Source organism: Sinocyclocheilus grahami, unplaced genomic scaffold, assembly GCF_001515645.1.
Source record: "Sinocyclocheilus grahami isolate Dianchi unplaced genomic scaffold, SAMN03320097.WGS_v1.1 scaffold649.1, whole genome shotgun sequence".
NCBI lineage: Eukaryota > Metazoa > Chordata > Actinopteri > Cypriniformes > Cyprinidae > Sinocyclocheilus > Sinocyclocheilus grahami.
In genome coordinates, this window is record NW_015505828.1 from 221731 (window position 1) to 237909 (window position 16179).

General features: G+C 38.9%; 1 protein-coding gene across 2 annotated transcripts in view; it reads right to left on the reverse strand.

The window, feature by feature from the left end:
* Nucleotides 1-13637, reverse strand: part of LOC107558564 (protein phosphatase 1 regulatory subunit 37-like) — a 37226-nt gene extending 23589 nt beyond the window's left edge. The window contains exons 1-2 of one of the 2 annotated variants that reach the window (XM_016242221.1): nt 13189-13637; nt 12092-12771 (exon numbers count right to left, since the gene is read on the reverse strand). In XM_016242221.1, coding sequence (XP_016097707.1) covers nt 12092-12734 — 643 coding nt within the window. In that variant the 5' untranslated portion in view covers nt 12735-12771; nt 13189-13637. Of the gene's footprint in view, nt 1-12091 lie in introns of both variants that reach the window. The other variant, XM_016242220.1, reaches the window with a different exon arrangement.
* Between the last annotated feature and the right edge of the window lie 2542 nt (nt 13638-16179).

Consider the following 16179-nt stretch of genomic DNA (forward strand, 5'->3'; position numbering starts at 1 on the left):
CTTGGAACCCCAACCGAGGTGGTACTAAAAAAAGTACCAGGTACCAGGTACTGTACCCAGTGGAAAACCCCCAAAAAGTGAACTGTACCGAGCCGTACCGTGCAGTGGAAAAGCGCCATAAGATAAACAGACCTGCACAGTAGTAAAATTTCAGCATGGTTCATTTGAAAATGTTACCACGATAAAGCATCAGTATCTCCTTCCCTAATGCTACATTCAGTATGTATATAGATTATAGCATCACGAGAGTGGGGTGAATCAATGAGAAACTGTCCTTCAGCAAACAACCTTTGGGGAAACCTGTGGACTGCATTCCTCTGAATGGCGTCTTTCCAAAAGCACTGGTGGAGAACACTTACTGAAGCTGGCCAGACATCTAAATTAAAGACTGCTCCTTCAGATTCAAACTCATTGCACTTAGATCAATACAAAGTGAGTGGCACTGCAGTACACAATCCTACAAAAGCATGCAGAAACATGAAACAATTCACACAAATGGAAAATTGTGTCATTCCAAACCTGTATGACTTTCTTACAAACAATAAACACCAAAGAAAATATTTGAGAATGTTGGTAACCTAACAGTTCTGGTTAGCGGTCCATCAATATATATAAAGCAGCTGCTCTACTTTCTCTTTCTGAAGAGGATTTATATATTTTAAACAGCCATTCAGATTTTTGTATTCGCAATGGTGTTCATCACAGCGCCGAAAACTTAATACTTGCTCTTAAACTTAAACATTTTTACATTTTAAACTGGCTACAACATGCCCTATTGACAAAAATGCTCCGATTCGTTATTGGCCTATTATCTAGTAACACTTTACAATAAGGCCCCATTAGTTAGCATTAGTTAATTAAACAGCTAATATAAACTGACAGTGAAAGCTACTTCTAAAACATTTATTAATCTTTGTTAAAGTTAACTTCTTAGTTAATGTTTTAAATGATTAAAATCAAAAGTCGTAACTATTATTTAATGGACCTGAGCTAACAACTAACAAAGTTCAGCTGTATTTTTTTTTTTACTAACGTTAACATAACTTCTGTAATAAATGTAACTATTTCTCATTGTTTATGTTAATGTATTCCACTAATATTTACTAATGAGACCTTATAGTAAACGTTACCTATTGTTCTTCTGTACTTTAATCTTGAAATATTTATTTACGCTGAACATTTTAATATGCAACTTTTTGTTATAAGAAAAAAGTTATTATACTTGTTATAGTATACAACTCAGTTCAATATCGGGATAATACAGCTTACCGTGATAAAAGCTTCAGCAATTATCGCAACATGAAAATCTGATACCGCCATATGCCTAATATATTTATTTCACATAATGTTAGAAATAAATAATTTGACAATGAATCAATCCAATTTTTTTTTTTTTTACTTATTTTAAAAAATAAACAAAAGCTGTGAAATGAATAATGACAACAGAGAACGTGTACTCCTGTGTATCTGCACTTTAGTGCTATGTTCTCAGCGCCGTGAAAATAAAATCGTGCTTTCCACTCTTATCGGCTGAACAGAAAAACTTAGCCGCTGAAGTTGATCATTACAAAAATGCCAAAGATCAGCCTCAGCGAAATTATAAACAGTCAGCCACTAGTTTTAGTTACCTCTGACCTCCACTGTATACGGGGAAAAAAGTCATTTCTCAAAAAATCTTTCAAAAGAAAGAAAGGCATACTTATTTGGAAAGACATAAGTGTGACTAAATGATCACAATTCTGATTTTAGGACAAACTATCCCTACAGAAATCATAAGTCTGTCAGCACAACAGCTTATAAGCACAACATCACAGAGTACATAAACAGGAACTACTCAAAGTCAGAAAGCAGCATGCAAGCACATAATATCTAAAACAATATTATCTCCAGTAACTTAATTGCAAAGCATTACATCAGTTTCATCAGTGGCATTTACGCCAAAACTCAATGGTTCTGAAGGTCATTCATATGTTAAAAATCTTAATGATATTTCTGAGCACAAAAAGCATGTCCTGGTGCCAGCGCTTAAAGCTAAGCACAGAATACCAATTGCCAGTGTAAATGAACTGTGCCACTTTACTGTGAAATACATCCTTGAATTTCTCAGGAAGAGTCTACTCGCCTGCCCTGAAGCCTCTGGATATTAACTGCATAATAGATTTATGATTATAGAAGATTAATAAGTGAGGTAACAAAGCCAGAGGACATTTCCATACAGCTCAAACCACATACAACAACAAAAAAAAAGGCCACCCAAGTATATTTGTTAACACAATTTTGCTTTTCATTATTTTTATCCTTATACTTTTATATCCGCCCGAGATGATGACACTATTTGCAATCGATTTAAAGGCCGTTCACATGTCGCATACAAAAACGCATGGAAAATGCCGGTGTTGTGCCCAATTTCGTCCCCTACCAAATTATTACCCCCTCGTTGAAGTCGCTACCTGATTGCCTGATCCTAACCCCTCCCCCACACCTACTCCTAAACCTACCAATACTAGGGGGGTAATAATCTGGCAGTGGGGTCAGAATTGGGCACAACACCGGCCGCGCCACTTTCTCCTCTTTTCAAAAGAGCTCGCGGTCCATTGGTTCATGCCATTGCTAAACAATCATGAGCCGCGTTGAAGACGAAGTTTCCAGCCCTTGCATTAACTCTACTACTAGATATATTTATGGAAATGAGAAATAATAATAATAAAAAAACCCTGTACAGCTATGATCAGCAGTTTGTCCATCTTGGCGGAGTTTTCGACCTCTATTTGAGTGCACTTGTCATACGTCTAAACTTAAAATAACGAACTTGAGCGTGCAAAAGACGCAACGTGAAGAGCCTATGCGTTTCACAGCTGCTCGTTCGGTGTGCGCGAGAACCGTTTACTCCCACTGACAATCACACATGCGCTGCAGAGACACAGGTATGTGTGCGTGTGCACATGCGTTTGCGTGATCATGTTTGTTCCACATTGCATTTATAAGAGCAGTTAGCCACATCCAGAAAAATTAATGGACCCCTATGGGCCTCTGCTGGATGTATATGGTAATTACACTTTTTTTTTCTAAACCTGTATTTCCTACAGATATTTCTGTAACCAGCAGATAGCAGCATTCTGCCCCTAACACCTAGATCAATATCCAGAAACAAATTAAATATGTAATTTTGATGATCATTAAAGTTTTTTTTTTAATAAAAATTTAATTAGAGGTCGACCGATATGGGTTTTTTGACAGCCGATATCTTGGAAAGCAGGGTGGCCGATATAAAGCCGATATAATTTTATTTATATTTAAGAAATTTGAAATCATTTGAAAATGGATTAAAATAATTGTGTACGCTCGCACACTTGAGCAAGACTGCATGCTGTCCTCCTCCTCCTCCATCAGACAAGCCCAGACATCGCCACATTCATTTTCTCTCCGCTCAAGGTATGAGACAATGTACCACACAAGCCAGTGTTCATAAAGAGCGTTTCTTGAAGCGGGCACTTTTGGCACTACTGACACACTCATTTGTCCACTAACAACTCCCAACGGTGGTTTGCTTTCTTCACACATCACGTGTCTCATATTTCATCTCAAGCAAGCGCTTCACTGACACAGTTATGTCGTTCATAAACAAGAACCACAACTTTTGCAAAATCTTTATTAGGAGCAAAACTGCTGATTGTGACAAATGTTGATTGAGAAATGATGGAACGGAGAGAAATCATTTTCACATAGTAAATATTAAAATTGTATATTTACTGTATGTTCAGTTCTAAACAAACTGTTCTAAACCTAATAGTTTTATCATGTTATTTTATCATTAAATATTTTTTATTATATTTTCATAAAAAAGACAAGGGCTCTCTACCAGGAGGCTTCAAAATGAAAGAACATTAAAATTAAATAAACTAAATCACACGGACACAAAGACATACACACAAAAAGATAGGCCTATTTCTTAGTATGATTCATCCACTCAACCACTGTTGAAAAAAAGAAGAAAAACAACAGGGTTCCCATGGTCTTTAAAAACCTGGATATATGAGGTAGACTAATTTCAACTGTATGATTTCTAGACCTGAAAAAGTCATGTAAATTTATAAAATCTTATAATTTCATGGACATTTTTATAAGGAATGTGCATTTTTTCTAGTTCTGCCAAGCACTGTAATGTTGGTAGAAATTGAAAGTAAAAAATAAATAACAATTGCAAAGTAGAAAAGATTGGTCTAGGACAAGAGTAAATAAAAGCCATTTTAAGCCTGTTATAAGGTGCTCATAACAATAATAAAAATAAAAAAAAGTCTGTTTAACCCCTTGACATGGAAGTGGCTAAAGTTGAACAAACACTCAAATATTTCTTGAAAAAGTGCTGGAACTGTAATAAAACTCCAATGTTTCAGACTCAGCAAAAATGTTTCCCAAAGCTGAAGTACCTCAGACCAAATGAGATTGTGTCATGAATTACAATCTCCTCTGGATGCCTCCTAATATCTCACAGACCAACAAAGCGTAAAAAAAAAAATAGGCATTCTTCTATTCCTCTTACATCTCTGAAATCATTGCTATTGCTGTAAGGTTGCAGTGACAACAAAAGTCAGGCTTTTACAATGAGGAAGAGTAATAGCTTGGGCAGGTAAAAGGATACGATTTGTTCATATTCATGATGAGGAAATGCTTTAATTCAATGACTTGATCAGAAAAAAAAATAGGCATTCTTCTATTCCTCTTACATCTCTGAAATCATTGCTATTGCTGTAAGGTTGCAGTGACAACAAAAGTCAGGCTTTTACAATGAGGAAGAGCAATAGCTTGGGCAGGTAAAAGGATACGATTTGTTCATATTCATGATGAGGAAATGCTTTAATTCAATGACTTGATCAGCCACATTATTTGTTTGAAAAAAATCAAACCAACCTGCGTGATAGGGCTGAACGATTTTGGAAAATAAAGTCATGTAAAAAAAGTAATGTTAGTTTGTAGATCCCTATCATGATCCCTATCATATCCCTATCCCACTGTCAGATCAGCACGAGGGGTCTCGGAGGCCAGTGGCAAACACGAGTGCAGCTCTCAGGGACCCCTCAGGGCAGTAACATCTGAGCGATACCATTCAAAATAGATCTTCACACCAGCTCACCAGCGGACCTCAAAGTCATTCACACAGCAGTGCCATGGTCACGGGGGCCAGTGTGTGTGTTAAGAGAGAGAAAAACACCCACGCCAGCCATGCCCTTTCCCTAGCTAAGACACATCAAAAAGGACCTGAATGAAACCAAAAGCAGAGTTAAAAAGCCTCTTGAATATCTTGTTACATGAGGTAACACAATAGGGGCCAGTGTTGTCAAAAAATACCTGGTACTTCGGTACCAAGTCGGTCCTAAAAAAATGAAAACGTTACGGTAACAGGTTTTTTTAAGTACCGGTGGTACAAACCTTTTTTACTAGCAAATTGGATTCTTATACTGATATTTGCTTTATAACAAACAAACTGGCTTTAAACAAAAATATCTAGCCATTTGAAATTAGAGGCAACCACTGCATTTTAATCATGATCTGCACGGGCAGTTGTTTTTGATTTGATTTAGATTAATTTCAGGATTTAAAACATAAACAGAATGGTCTGACTTTAGGTGTTATTTATTTGCTACATAAAACATCTGCACGAAACAAAAACAGCAGGTCTGAATGAAACGCACTCTCTGACAGCAGGTGGCACCTATGAACAGGGTTGCCAGGTTTTCGCAATAAAACTAGTCCAATCGCATTTCGGGGGGGGATTCCCCTGTAAAAATAGTTTTTCGGTGGGGATCTTCAAGTAAAATTCTAATTCCTGGGAGTAAATATCACGTTATTGGGGTCGCTTCAACCCGCGGACATGAACAACAACCCGCGGCAACAGTGTTAAAGTAGCCCAATTCTGCGGAAAAAACGCGGACTTGGCAACACTGCTTATGAATCGACCGCACTATAGCGTTTCCTTGTGTACCGCTGTAAACAAAGCAGAGCTGCGCTTTATATGGAGCATTTGCGTTTGTAATTTGTTATTTTGTTTTCAGAATTGTGATTTGCTTTGCACTTTTCGGCCACCGTATAGGCCAGTTTCAAATCGCATATTTGACACACTGCCTTTGTCTTGTCCTCAGTCAATTTAAAGTGCTCCCACACAGCTGAGGTCTTCGGCATTTTTGTCTTCTCTTCCAGATGAACTGAATCATGACGTTCATGACGTTCACTCATGGGCGATTCATATTCAAGCGTGAATGAGAACCGTTTCACGGAGGATGCCAGGTGTTCGAGAGAAAAAAATTAAAATAATATTCGAATCTCAAAATTGAAAATCGAATGCCAACCCACCGAATGAGTATTCGAATAATCGAATATTCTGGTCCAGCCCTACTTTATAATTGTATTGGAGTCTTACACACATGCTAATTTGAGCCATGCATTAATTTGAGTGATGACCGCTATTATGGGAGTGGCTTGATGGAGCACAGGAGACGCAGATAACATGATCTTGACCCTTAAGAAACTTAAGGGTATAAAACTGATAAAGCTTCTGCTTCAAAGATAAAATTACATGAATTGCTAATTACAACACTGAACTAAAAATGTAAAGCCTGTACAAATACTAGAAATCGTGAATATAAATAATTGGGAATCATGTAAAAAAAAATTAATAAAATAAAATAAAAACAGTGCACATTTCATTTATCTATTATAACATGTATGTAGTTTTGTTCACTTGGCTGTTTCCTTATAAAGGTCCAGAAATGTGTCAAGTTTCTCGTCAGGTGTCTTTTTTTTAATTATATGATGACTGTATTGCCGCAGCCAATCGCTGCACTGCTGATCGTGGATTCGAGTATCGATACATCTGCGCTTTACGGGGAACACGAGAACGCGCAGTAATCTTAGACAATTTAATCCAGATATTTTAATCAGATCCACAAATTCGTTTGAAGAACCAAATTAGCCAGAGATCAGTTATCACGATTAGAAGATCTGGCATCTTTCAAATCATCTCAGATGTATTAAGCGAGGTATGACGAACGGGCCCCAATAATAAAATGGCAAAAACAAATAAACACAACAACAACAAAAAAATATGTATGCAAAATAAAATGTTTGTTGCGCAGCCAATCAGCATATTAGAATGATTTCTGAAGGATCATGTGAAAATTCAGTTTTGCATCACAGGAATTAATTTCACAATATATTCATATACTACAAGTTGTAATAATATTGCACAATATTATACTGTTTTTACTGTGTTTTTGATCAAGTAAATGTAGCCTTGGTGAGCATAAGAGACAAAAGCCTTAAAAAAATGATTCATTTTATCTGAAATTATGTATCTGTTAAATACATAGATGTGAATTATATCCTTCATATTTTAAAATGTAATAAGTAGGTAATCACTGCAAACACATTCGAATAACAAAGAACAAGCAGTTTGGTTTCTGATCGTATCCACTGGCTCATGAAGTCAGTAATAGGTGACACACAAACACTGCAGTGTTTCCCTGAGACCACGACTCTGGGTCTGAGGAAATGGTGTCGGAAACCAAGCTACAAAAGTGGGAAGTTCAGCCTCAGAATATAAGGAAATTATAGAGCGTACAGTACAGGCAGATGACTTAAACTACTTCCTCATACCTAAATAACAACAGAACAATGCGTGACTGTGAAATAAGACCAGCCAACACCTGTGGCATAAAAGCTTCCCTCCTAATAATCGTTAATGACAAAAGAGTATCAGAAAGCAAGTTAAAGAAATGAAAAACTGTGAGAAAAAACATGCACAGGCAACTATGTGACAATTACGAGTCTGCTGAACGTCTTCAACCACGTTTGGAATAAATGTTAAAGTCACATTCAAATCAAGATCAGGGTTTACTCGCATCAGTAATTCAACGAACTATTGCAGTTCACCCCAGCTGCTCGAAGTACAGTATTTGCAAGGACAGTCCTGCTGAAGCATCCTAGCACACTGCGCCCTGCTAAAAGGCACAATGGTGGCGGAGCAGGATTGGGAACACTGGAACTCCAGGGACAACATTACTTGGAAATGAACCAGCAACCTTTGTGCTAGCTAATCAGATACTTAAAAATTAGGCTATTAGCACCAATCGCCTGGGACAGCTGGACCTGGGTCCTTTAAAATGTACATAACCTCTGCAATTCCAAAGCTCTCTTTTCCACGAGGAGGATTATGTAATGAATACGAAGTAAACTGCTGATACCAAATTAGATAATTCTTTGAATTAGTAAACATTACTAATGATTTTTTAAACACCATATACAGACAAAACTTCACAAGGTTAAATTTGCTGAACTTGGTTAATGCATTAGGTATCATAAACTAACAATGAACACTTTTTACACAATAACATAAATCTATATTACTCATTGCCCATTTATGTTCGTTCGTAATGCATTATAGGTCATTTAAGCAACTGGAAATGTTACGCACAGACTCCGAGAGGTCATTCACACACGCTTGATCTCTCATAACTGCATTAATAACTGCATTAGTCGGCTATCAACGGCTCAATCCTCAAAAATTACGTTTTGTAAGAGATGCGTAAGAAATGAACCCTACACGTAATGACGCAAGAACCTTTTAAGGACAAAAACCTGATGAATGTCTTGAAATACAACATCTGAACAGTAGTAGCAGAATAACTGACTCCGATCCGTTGGATTATTAGAAAATAATGCACACCTGGGGTTTATTATTATTTAATAATTCAACAGCTCCTCGTCAAGTATTCCTTATTGTTATAGTAGTGTTCCCAATGTAGCCTATTTTGAAACTGTTATAATTTAACGTAGAGTATTTATATTTGAATGTAAATGAGTTAAAGTTTAAATCAAGCGTCATCTTTTAAAGGGGACTAATAAAGCAATAAGCCCCTTAGCGGTTAGAAATTCACTGTAAACCACGGCTTCACGGGGATTATTGCTTTTATAAAATGGTTATTCCATATACGTAAAATAAAACAGAGCAAATAAAGTGTAATGGTATTAATAAACACAGTATTCTTCCACCAAACAATGTAGCTCCTCAGAAACAGTTGTGGTTGCTACAAAGTGGTTGCCGAGCAACACACAAACGTAAACAAAGCTGTGTGTTACTTTGTAGCGTCATTTACAACAGCTTCGAACGCGGCTCAGCCAATCAGAGCCAAGCACCGGAACTCTCCGCTTTATAAATTGTGTTTTAAGTAAACTGGAAACAATAACTATATCATGTGTTAAAAGTAGGCTAAATTGTGTACAAAATAAATATTTTTAAACGCTGAATTTTCTAGGTGCTTTATAATGTGTAAACAAACAGCATCTGTCAGACAAAACACTGGGTTTATTGTGTCTCACTCTCAACAGCATCATTGTTTCACTTTTTGAGCTTCCACAGACACAAGCAACAGACGACACCTTGACCAGTGCGATACACACAAAGGAGATTCCCTGCAGGGTAAACGGAGACACACCTTGAAAACCTTTGGCCACACTGCTGAGTAAACAAACAGCATCTGTCAGACAAAACACTGGGTTTATTGTGTCTCACTCTCAACAGCATCATTGTTTCACTTTTTGAGCTTCCACAGACACAAGCAACAGACGACACCTTGACCAGTGATACACACAAAGGAGATTCCCTGCAGGGTAAACGGAGACACACCTTGAAAACCTTTGGCCTAGAAAGCAAAGCACATGCTGTTATATTTTCGCTGGCTCAAAAACATCTGACACATTGCAGCCAATCAAGCAGAACAACGTGTGGTACTGGATCACTGTGCTTTCCAAGAGATGAACTGGTACTCGGTCCACGAGATGCTGATTTCTCAGAATGTGCGTTATGCAACACCCACCGTCTGGAAGAGTTCGAGAGGTTTCTGCATAACTCTGAGACGGCTGCCCGAGGCGCAGACGGATCGCAGCAGATCTCTGCAGTTGTTATGGAGCCTCTGAATGACCCTGGAGGACGTACGGATCAAATGTCACTCGGATCACGGGAGGCTTTCAGGAAAAGGCCTGAATCGCTCCGAGTGTAACAGGTAACAGAAGCCACGTTCAGAGCCTTGGCTTCAACTCAGCAGTAGGGGTGTGCGATATGATGAGCTACAGCGCACATTCTATCAGTTGCAATTCTGGCGTCTCCGTCTCAATAAACTGTGCAACGCGACATACATTCACATCAAATGTTAACTCAGCGGTACAGTTACACTCACGGGACACTGCACTTATTCGCAATCACAAAAGTACATTATTTGCATGTGCTTTAAAGCCTTGGCGATTAAAGGGGTCATAGGATGCTACATGCACTTTTACAAGTTGTGTACACAACCACCCTATAATGATAAAAATCCACCCAGTGTTTTTTTAATCTACTAAAATCTTTACCCCTTTCTCAAATCGAGCCGATCTCAGATGCCTGTCTGTGTGACGTCACAAAAACAGGCCCCTCCCACGATAGTTTGATTGACAGTAGTGTTTCAGCACAGACTGGACTGGCGTCTTACATTAGCTCCGCCCCTGAGTGACTGTCATCAGTCCGCCATTGTTTCACCGCCGGAGCAGATGTAGACAAGAATGACTCCTAACAAGCGATCGAGGTGTTCTGTTGCTGGATGTAATAATGAACAGCAGTCTTCATTTACTCCCGACATCTGAGCCGCTGAAGACGCAGTGGATTACATTTGTTTTTGAAGGGAATGCGCCCCCGATCTACATAAATGCGTCTATGTTCACGCGAATCATTCGTGATCCAGCTTCACCTACAGAAGTAGTAAGGTTTTTGAATTAATCTTTGTAAATCGCCTTTCCTAATAATGTGCTGATTAGCAAGTTTCACGATGAATGCAACTAAAGTAAACAGTCCCTCGGCTCGGAAGAGAGGGGCGGGGCCAGCAGAGCTCATTAACATTTAAAGGAAAATGCAACAAAACGACTTGCTCTGAAAAGAGCTGTTTTTGACAGGATAAAAAAAAGGTGTTTTTTACACTACATTGAGAAATTTTAACCAAACTATGTTATGACTTTTCATTAAGACCCTAAAGAATCATATCAACTTGTGGAAAATGGGCATCCGATGACCCCTTTAAAGGAATAGTTCACCCAAAAATGAAAATTTGCTGAAAAATGCTCTGCTGAACAGATTTGGAGAAATGTAGCATTGCATCAGTGTCTCCTGATTACTGGACTAAGTTATCGTTTATGTCTGATTGCATGAATACTGTCAAAAACACACAAGATTTACATATAAACACAGTTGGTTATGTCTAAAGTGAAAGTAAACCGTTGAGCGAAAAACGTATGCGTGCCTTTATATTAGATGCGTGCAGGTCTTAAAGTGACAGCAGACTAATAGTACTAAACATGCTGCTGCTTGTAATTAAAGGGATAGTTCACCCAAAAATGCATTATTTACTCATTCTCATGTTGTCCCAAACCTGTATTAATTTATTTTTTGGGTGAACTATCTCTTTAATTACAAGCGGCTGTATGTTTAGTACTATTAGTCTGCTGTCAATTTAAAACCTTTAAAACAACAAAACACAGATAAATTTAGTACTTTAATACAGTTACTGTAATAAGAATCAATGTATAATTCATACAGTGAAGTACAGTGTTTTATTGTTATATTTGTTCACTTAATTTCTTGAACGCTACTGCTAAATACACCTACTGTACCTGAAAAATAAAACAATGTCTGTTTTATTTGTATATGTATGTGTGTCTTTGTCATTATTTTATCTTTGTTAAAAAAATAAGAACAAAGATTTTTATCTCCGCCCACCTTGGCCCAAATATCTGCCATTCTTTTTGATTTTGCCAACTTATAAGGCTTTGCTCCTAAAATAGGGAAATTAGTTCACCTGCACTGCTCAGACAACTTGCAGAATAGTAAAACCAAGATGATAAAATCTCGTGATATGATGTTTTGCTCAGCAGGGACCGAATAGTGGAGCACAACTACGCAGAGCTTTCAGAGCGGAGCAACAATGCAAACCGCAGAACATGAGCTCTGAGTTTGGGGTGTAACTCAATATTTGAGGGTTCAGAAGTGATGCAAGGAGTGTGGAGGTCTCACCGTGTCTCCAAGGGTCCTTCGGCTCAACCGCACCCGAGACGATGTCTTCGTCTGATGGAAAGGTCACCCTTTTGGCCCCGTGCTTACTCCCAGCTCCACTGCCTGGTGTTGCAGCCGCTGACGTGGTTTCTGAGGACGCATCCTCACCACGTTCTTCCGGAGGCTGCTGTGAATGCAGTTCTGTGAACGTTTCTGATGTTAAGGAGTTTTCACAATGAGAGGCGCTTTCCTCATTTCGAGTCTGGGCCGTTGGCTCGAACTCCAAAACGTCATTCTCATCCAGACTTAAATCCACACCGATATCCATCTCGCCATCCCCGCCATCTCCAACCGGTGGCTCCTCAAACTTGCTTGCATTCTGCTGCAAATCCCCGGCAGAACCGTTAACAGGGTCGGCTGACCCCGCAACAGACCCGTTGTTTTGACCATGCGGTGCTTTGAGCTCAGAGGAGCCATCATCCTCGGGATGGACGTCTTTTAGCCTGGTCAGGACGGTAGCGTCCCGTTCCCCCAGATCTCCATCCGTCAGCAGGAGGCCGCCTCGGGGAAGGATCTCGTCCACGGCGTGTGATATAGTGTTGTCAGGCGCATTGCACAAATCTATAGCACTGCACAAATCTACAGCTTGTTCCTCGCAATCCATCTTCTCATTTCCAGGGAGCTGGAGCACACGCCGCTGCCTGCCAAAACCAACAGAAGTTCCCTCAATCACCTACAAAACAGTTCAGCCTCTCAAACCCAGTTCAATATCTCCTTAATAAGTGCATCGCATACTCAAATCTCACATCACAGCTGTAAACAACCTCACTCAATTCATACGGTCGCTGGTATTGATTTAGAGGGTTGCATAAAGCATTTAACTCTATCCTGTGTCTTGATTATTTTCTTCAGCAATCCTAACAAAGTTGTAAACACCTACAACATCTTTCAAAGTCAATCTGAATCAGTTTAATCCGCTTTAAGACAGAATAGCTCAACACTGTGCTCTTAAGGTCCCTGTCCACCATTAATACTGTTACTATCCTCTCAGCGTGTGTATAAGAATAAGTTAAGCACTGACAGATGCATTTAAATCTGAAACATTAGATTATAAACACCAGGCGTGGGATGAAGATGAAGATGAAGATGATGAAGATGATTAGGCCTCCTGCTCTCCTACAGCAAGACGACTAAAGTACTAAAACTGACTCTGTAAGCCAAAGAAGTAAAGTGCAACAGCATGTTCAAGGCTCCAGAAGTGTTTAAAGCTGTCCAGACGAGGAATCCTGCTCTGTCACTTTCCGTGTCGCAGTGAACACAGATAAACACAGGCGCCGCGCTCCGGAGCGCTCTCTCGGGCACAAACACCGCCACAAACGCCTCGTCTGCTGCGTCTAAACACTCTACTCCGGCCGCCTCGTGTGAGCGACGTTAAACAGATCGCTAAAACGCGCGGGCAGCGGGGGAAAGAGAAAAACCGTGGCCCGGTGTAGCTCCGGTCCGGACCGACCGCGCGTCTGTTGACTGTACGCAGCTACGTCATCGCCCCGAGATGGAAACGCGCCGGAGATTTCAGCGGCCGCACTTTCGGCGCTTGTTTATGAGGAAGTGCACGCAATAAAATCACAAAGCTGCTCGTGTGTTAGGTTTCTGTGGCAGCTTTTCAATTTGGCAATTTATCTAGATGGGCAGTTGCAGTAGATCACTCTCAAAACATTTCAACGAATCAGTTGACGTTTGAACTTTGCCAAACAGGGCAACGTTGGATGCGTGTTATAGAGAAAAACATATCGCAGACGTATTTAGTCATTTATTTTACCTCTGGCTTAAAGTTTATCTTTGTATATTGTTTGTATTATATATCGTGCTGTAATCTGTTTTGATCTGTAAATGTGTGCATTTACCTTTATATCAGGCCTATGTTCAATACAACAACAAAAACATAACTAAAGAAAGAAAGGAAAATAAAAGGAAAAAGCTAAAATAAATAAATAATTTGATTTAGTCTATTAGGTCAATTACATACATTTAGAAAAATGGACGCTTTGCAAACCACCTATTTCATATTTAATAAATAACGTCGAATAATAGGCCTATGTTAAACTGTTGGGGGATAGGGTTGGAGAGGGACTAGGTTTGGCATTAAAATAATTTTCTGCTGTTAACAATCCCATCTGCATCTGAAATGGAGGATGATGTGCTCCTCACTTGCATCTTTTTAGTATCACGGTAGTTTTAAATCTTTATGAAATAGTTTTATAAATCCTTGCTCTCTTCAGTTGAAAAAAAACTATATTTTTTATTTGACTGTATATGTTTTTTTGATGCTTTAAAGGCCTGAACATGAGTCTGTGTTCACTACACAATCAGTTAATCCATCTCAACACTAGAGGTCAGCGACACCTCAATTCTAATCTGATTTCTAACCTAATTCTGATCTCTACATGCCTTAAAAATAACAACACTGATGCCAAATAAACAGTATTCCAAAGTAGGAATATATGTGAATGCTTTGCTGTACCTGTTTAGCACTTTACCACAATATATAGAATGAGAGAGATCTATCTATCCATCTATCTATCTATCTATCTATCTATCTATCTATCTATCTATCTATCTATCTATCTATCTATCTATCTAAAAAATAAAAGGAAAACGCTAAAATAAATAAATAATTTGATTTAGTCTATTAGGTCAATTACATACATTTAGAAAAATGGACGCTTTGCAAACCACCTATTTCATATTTAATAAATAACGTCGAATAATAGGCCTATGTTAAACTGTTGGGGGATAGGGTTGGGGAGGGACTAGGTTTGGCATTAAAATAATTTTCTGCTGTTAACAATCCCATCTGCATCTGAAATGGAGGATGATGTGCTCCTCACTTGCATCTTTTTAGTATCACGGTAGTTTTAAATCTTTATGAAATAGTTTAATAAATCCTTGCTCTCTTCAGTTGAAAAAAAACTATATTTTTTATTTGACTGTATATGTTTTTTTGATGCTTTAAAGGCCTGAACATGAGTCTGTGTTCACTACACAATCAGTTAATCCATCTCAACACTAGAGGTCAGCGACACCTCAATTCTAATCTGATTTCTAACCTAATTCTGATCTCTATATGCCTTAAAAATAACAAAACTGATGCCAAATAAACAGTATTCCAAAGTAGGAATATATGAGAATGCTTTGCTGTACCTGTTTAGCACTTTACCACAATATATAGAATGAGAGAGATCTATCTATCTATCTATCTATCTATCTATCTATCTATCTATCTATCCATCTATCTATCTATCTATCTATCATCTATCATCTATCTATCTATCTAGCTAGCTACCAAAACAAATAATCACAAATGGCTGTTTCTTGAAATCACAGATTCCCGCCTCCCTCACGCCGGACTAATATTTTATACCATAGTGGCCCTTTGTGGGCCCTTGGTGGCCTGTTCCCCGTCTCACGACCCATTTCCAGTCAAAATATCAACAAGCCTCGACACTCAAACCTCTTGGCACTATTGTATACCTCTATTACAATTCTGAAATTACTAACCAAACCATTTGAACGTTCAGGCTCTAATTCTTCAGGCCTGTCTAATGTGTGACATGGCCCTTCATCTGTGCAGAAGACAGAAACAATTACCAGAACACTTCTGCATCCCGGGGCTGCAGCTGTAACGCAGTTAGCAGCAGTTTAATTTAGCGAAGACGAGAAACAGAGACCTCCCACAGGTGGCTGAAAGTAAATATTTTAACATCAAATTGGAGGCACTCGCTTAGCTTGTTTTTCAATGCAATTTTTCCGGGCTTCCTCTGCAGTTATTAATGGCTATTTGTGCCACTGCCAGTGGTCCGGTTTGATGAAAACCAACTGCATCCTCTGCACCATTTCTTTACCCGACCGTGAAAAGAAACCGAGAGCAAGTGTGGGAAACTGTGAAGACTGAAGCCTTGTGATGTGGCATAACCGCGCTTCGGTTCATGTCTGACAGACCCTTCAAGATGACTCTTCCTCTGTCAGGTGTGGACATGCCTTATTTGACACCACAGGAAACCACAGATCTGTTTGAACTTCCTGTAAGGTTGCCATGGCTGTGCTTTTTA